The sequence below is a fragment of the Nansenia antarctica genome (genome assembly GCF_963989245.1).
Source record: "Nansenia antarctica genome assembly, chromosome: 4".
NCBI lineage: Eukaryota > Metazoa > Chordata > Actinopteri > Argentiniformes > Microstomatidae > Nansenia > Nansenia antarctica.
Window position 1 is genome coordinate 39062145 of NC_137689.1, and position 6000 is coordinate 39068144.

The following is a 6000-nucleotide window of genomic DNA, read 5'->3' on the forward strand; positions in this document are numbered from 1 at the left end:
GTTAAATTAATTTAATTAATTTAATTTAATTAATTTGCCATTTAGCAGACGCTTTTAATCCAAAGCGACTTACAATTACGAATTACAGGGACATTCCCCCTGGAGTAACTGAGGGCTAAGTGCCTTACTCAAGGGCACACTAGTAGTGGTGTGGTTTCAGGCGGGATTTGAACTCACAACCTTCCGATCACAAGTCCAACTCACTATCCACTAGACCACCACTACCCCCAAATTGGAAACCGTCCGTCCCTACTACTGGTTGGCGTGATTGGGGAACATTTCTAGTATGCTTTTCAGATTTTATCAATTGCTCAATTGTCTTGATGGTCTTACCTTGGCTTTTGGGCAACCAGTAATACACTGTGGATAGAGCCAGTATGCTTTTTTCAATCGATTCTGCGAGCGTTTCACCATCCTAATGAGAGAAGGGGGAAAAACAATCATTTGAATAAACTGAAATGTTTATATAAGTTTTATATTTACTTTTAATTTCAATTGTAAAGCACTTTGAGCTATGGACAACTGTCATTTATTACCATTACCATTATTAAATAATAGCTAAATACTTCAACTTAAACTTTGACCTTGTGTGAGGGCAGGGGGGGCTTGGAGAAGGCCAGGCTAAGTTTAGTGGCTTCTTGGGATGCTGCCTTCACTGCCTGAGCTGGAGAGAGAGAGTGGGGAGATGTGAATTATGACGGCGATGTCCTCCTGTCAACAGAGGAGCTTCTTTATAGTCACATGTGCATCCTTGTATAAAGACTAAGACTAAATGTAAAATAGCCTAGCAAAATTGGGTCATTGATCTGCAATGAGGTAGCTGGTCTATGGTGGTACCACACGGCTGCAGATTAGTTTCTAAAATGTGTACTGTATGTAGAAACAGGCTGTTTAGACAGAGGATGACATAACATCACTCATCAGTGGTGAGGAGACCTAGACCAATACTCAACTCAGTGTATCCCAGAAGTTTGACAGGTTGAACACTCCATTTGATTCGTTAGACTCCCCATCTGTTGGCAATAATAAACAAATAAAACCATAACAGGTTGAGAAATATGTGTATTGATAAACCCTGGAGTGCTAATTCAGCTGACTGCCTTTGCCAGACAGCCAAACCCAAACCATGAGGGGATCAGTCTAATTGCTGGAATGGAAATTAACGTTCAAGATATGAAACGCAATATTTTACAATAATTAAAAAATACAAATTCACAGCTAATTTATTCGGCTGAACTATTTTGTGGTCTTCTGCACAATCAAGTAACTTAATCACATTTAACGTTACACATCTGGTAACATTACGTTTAAGACATGGAACATGATGTTTTCATTCAAGGGGTTAGTCATATCCATAGGTCGAGATAGAACCTTACGCAGCTACATGTGTTCACTTCAGAGCTATACAGATCCCGTCTAGCTCTGTTAACCACCAGTGTGTCGTTTACGTGAGCAAGTTCGCACATACCTTTCACTCGGTCTCGAATACTTTGGACCGAATTTAGGAGGTTTCGTAAAGGAACCGACACGGATACATAAGAATTATCAGCGCTCATGGCACCATGTATACACGCGGAACTACAATGTAATGCCCCAGGGAAGTAAACACGTTGCAATTGGTCTTGTCGGAATAGAATGAAAGTAGCACTTAATTTCTACGACGCGCTTCCGCTTCAATCTATACCGGAGAACTCACTTCCCGTTGGAAGGAGTAGTCGTTAGGGTTAGTAGTTGGGCGGTGTTCGAAATGGTATACTAGCATACTGCATACTACATACTCAATGAGTATATACTGCGAAGGGTCCAGCTGCAGACATCAAATCCATCACCCGGAAACGTGATGTACCATTTGGTTGGAGCGCGTCATCGTAAGCGCGTCGGTAAGTAACCGCGAGAAACCGCGAGATTTTGAAGGACATTTTATAGGACATTTAATGAACAATTATTTGAACACGCAATTGATAATAATAATAATAAGAAGAAGAAGAAGAAGAAGAATTACAAATACAATGGCAAATGCAGCTCAGGTGAGAATTTCGAAATATTATTAATGAACATGTTATAGTTTTCAGATGTGTATTTATTATTTAGGTTGTTGCATGTGTTACGCGGCTGTTTCGCACGTAGTTTTGTTCATCTGGCTTGGCTAATTGGGTAATCCTATGTGGTTTAGCGTTATCAGAGATATTAGAGAGATATTAGATTAGATTCAACTTTATTGTCATTGCTGAGTACAAGTACCAACAACAAAATGCAGTTATGCATAACCAGAAGTGCAAATAGTGACAAAACAAAGATAATGATGTACAGCTGGCAGGGCTAAAAAACGTGGCGTTGTCTTCAACCACTTAATGTAATTTAAAAGTTCACAATAGCTACATTCTCAGATGTCTACCGATTACTTATCCCCCTATTTTTATTGCTTGATTTCTTGTTTTTGAGAGCTGACTTTTTGCAGGCGCCGAGCTGTGGTCCCGAGCAGAGGGATGACTGGCCACCAACGGAGCTGTCCGTGTCTGACCACTGGGGGTTGGACACAACACTGAACACTACACTACACTGGACACAACACTGAACACTACACTACACTGGACACTGGACACAACACTGAACACTACACTACACTGGACACAACACTGAACACTACACTGGACACTGGACACAACACTGAACACTACACTGGACACAACACTGAACACTACACTACACTGGACACTGGACACAACACTGAACACTACACTGGACACAACACTGAACACTACACTACACTGGACACAACACTGAACACTACTGGACACTGGACACAACACTGAACACTACACTACACTGGACACAACACTGAACACTACACTGGACACTGGACACAACACTGAACACTACACTGGACACTGGACACAACACTGAACACTACACTACACTGGACACTGGACACAACACTGAACACTACACTGGACACAACACTGAACACTACTGGACACTGGACACAACACTGAACACTACACTGGACACAACACTGAACACTACTGGACACTGGACACAACACTGAACACTACACTGGACACTGGACACAACACTGAACACTACACTACACTGGACACTGGACACAACACTGAACACTACACTACACTGGACACTGGACACAACACTGAACACTACACTGGACACTGGACACAACACTGAACACTACACTGGACACTGGACACAACACTGAACACTACACTACACTGGACACTGGACACAACACTGAACACTACACTGGACACAACACTGAACAGTACACTACACTGGACACAACACTGAACACTACTGGACACAACACTGAACACTACACTACACTGGACACAACACTGAACACTACTGGACACTGGACACAACACTGAACACTACACTGGACACTGGACACAACACTACACTGGACACTGGACACAACACTGAACACTACACTGGACACTGGACACAACACTGAACACTACACTACACTGGACACTGGACACAACACTGAACACTACACTGGACACTGGACACAGCACTGAACACTACACTACACTGGACACTGGACACAACACTGAACACTACACTACACTGGACACTGGACACAACACTGAACACTACACTACACTGGACACAACACTGAACACTACACTGGACACTGGACACAACACTGAACACTACACTGGACACAACACTGAACACTACTGGACACTGGACACAACACTGAACACTACACTGGACACTGGACACAACACTGAACACTACACTACACTGGACACTGGACACAACACTGAACACTACACTGGACACAACACTGAACACTACACTACACTGGACACTGAACATCTGTCATTACGTGAAGCGCATTGAGTCGCATCTTGTAAGAAATGCGCTATACAAATAAAACTTGAATTGATTTGATCCCTTGTACACGTTTTTGGGCATTTGTGTTGCAACACACCTGTACATTGTGCACTCTACCCTAGGCCCTTATTTTACTCTAGACAGAAGGGTCGTAACACTTGTTATTAATTCCATTTGGTATACCTCAAACTTTCTTGCATTTCTGGTGTTTGCATTTTACATATTCTAAATATATGCTATCTACATGTCGCACTGGATGGGGTTAGTGCTGTTGACTCATCAGAAAGTAAAGACTAATTCACAGAGTGTATGAAGATTCCAGTAAAGGTTTTGTGAAGGAGCCCTAGTGCTGTTGACTCATCAGAAATAGAATGTTTTATTTAGCTCATCAGTGGGCACTCAGCACCATGGACACCTCTAGCCCAGCACCTTGCACCACGGTTCCTGCCCTGCTCCATGGATTACAACGATGATCGCCTGACCCTTGCCTGACTCCACCAAGTCCCTTGCCTGACCCCTCAAACCTGTTTGACCTAATAAAGTCCCACACCTGGGGTCATTGACATTCTTTTATTTATATACAGTTAGGTCTGGAAGTATTTGGACAGTGACACAATTTCCATAATTTGGGCTCTGTATGCCACCACAAAGGATTTGAAATGAAACAATCAAGATGTAATTGAAGTGCAGACTTTCAGCTTTAATTCAAGGGGTTGTACAAAAATATTGTATGAAACATTTAGGAATTGCAACCATTTTTATACACAGTCCCCTATTTTCAGGAGCTCAAAAGTAATTGGACAAATTAACAATCATACAGTAAGTAAAATGTTCATTTTTAATACTTTGTCGAGAATCCTTTGCAGGCAATGACTGCCTGAAGTCTGGAACACATGGACATCACCAAATGCTGGGTTTCCTCCTTTGTGATGCTTTGTCAGGCCTTTACTGCAGCAGTCTTCAGTTGTTGTTTGTTCGTGGGTCTTTCTGCCTTTAGTTTTGTCTTCAGCAAGTGAAATGCATGCTTGATCGGGTTGAGATCTGGTGATTGACTCTGGCCATTGCAGAATATTCCACTTCTTTGCCTTAAAAAAGTCCTGGGTTGCTTACACACTATATTTTGGGTCATTGTCCATCTGTATTGTGAAGCACCATCCAATCAACTTTGCTGAATTTGTCTGAATCTGAGCAGACAGAATATCCCTAAACACTTCAGAATTCATCTGTCTGCTTCTGTCTTCACATCATCAATAAACACTAGTGACCCAGTGCCATTGGAAGCCATGCATGTCCATGTCATCACACTCACCAGTGCATTCTTTATTTCTCAGAATGTACCAAACAGTTAATTTGGCCAGTATTAATGTTCCCACTATCTCTCTGATGGATTTTTGTTTTGTTTTTACAGCCTAAGGATGGCCTGTTTCAGTTGCATTGAGAGCTCTGTTGACTGCATGTTGTGCGTATACAGCAACAGCCTCCAAATGCAAATGCCACACTTGGAATCAACTCAGACCTTTTACCTGCTTAATTGATAAAGAAATAATGAAGGAATAAATAGCCCACACTGGCCCATGAAACAGCTTTTGATTCAATTGTCTAATTACTTTTGGTTATTATATATAAGAGCTATAATTCATAAACCCTTCCTTCAATTTGGATGTGAATACCCTTAACCTAAAGCTGAGAGTCTGCACTTTAAGCCCAGTAAATTCTGTTGGAAATCTCATATAAGATACGTTAGATCCAAAGTATCAAGGAGTATTGCAGTATTGTGCAGGGCAAAACATATTCTGGAACAGAGGATGTTGTATACTCTCTATATTGTTGTCTTGTCTTACCCTATTTGAGTTACTGTGTGGAGATATGGGGAAATGAATATAAAAGCACTTTAAACCCATTGATTACACTACAGAAAAAAGCTATGAGGATTGTACATAAGGTCGGATATCGTGATCACACTAATAACTTGTTCCTAATGTCAAAAATATGAAGAAAATATGAAGGAAAGCAGAAATATTGCTCTATTGCTCTATTTAAAAAAAGATTTAAATTATTTTAAATGAAAAAGTATTAGAACGGATGATACTGATACTGATATGTATTAATTAATTGGATTATATAATGTAAGCATAATTGTTAAGT

The 6000-nt window shown here is 41.0% G+C and overlaps 1 protein-coding gene across 1 annotated transcript in view; it reads right to left on the reverse strand.

The window, feature by feature from the left end:
• The window catches only part of ccndbp1 (cyclin D-type binding-protein 1), a 38428-nt gene extending 36861 nt beyond the window's left edge, over positions 1–1567 (reverse strand). Inside the window, exons 1-4 of the mRNA XM_080529986.1 lie at positions 1469–1567; positions 954–1013; positions 585–664; positions 334–415 (exon numbers count right to left, since the gene is read on the reverse strand). Of these exons, the coding sequence (XP_080386112.1) occupies positions 334–415; positions 585–664; positions 954–1013; positions 1469–1556 (310 nt within the window). The 5' untranslated portion in view covers positions 1557–1567. The remainder of the gene's footprint in view (positions 1–333; positions 416–584; positions 665–953; positions 1014–1468) is intronic.
• Positions 1568–6000: the final 4433 nt, after the last annotated feature.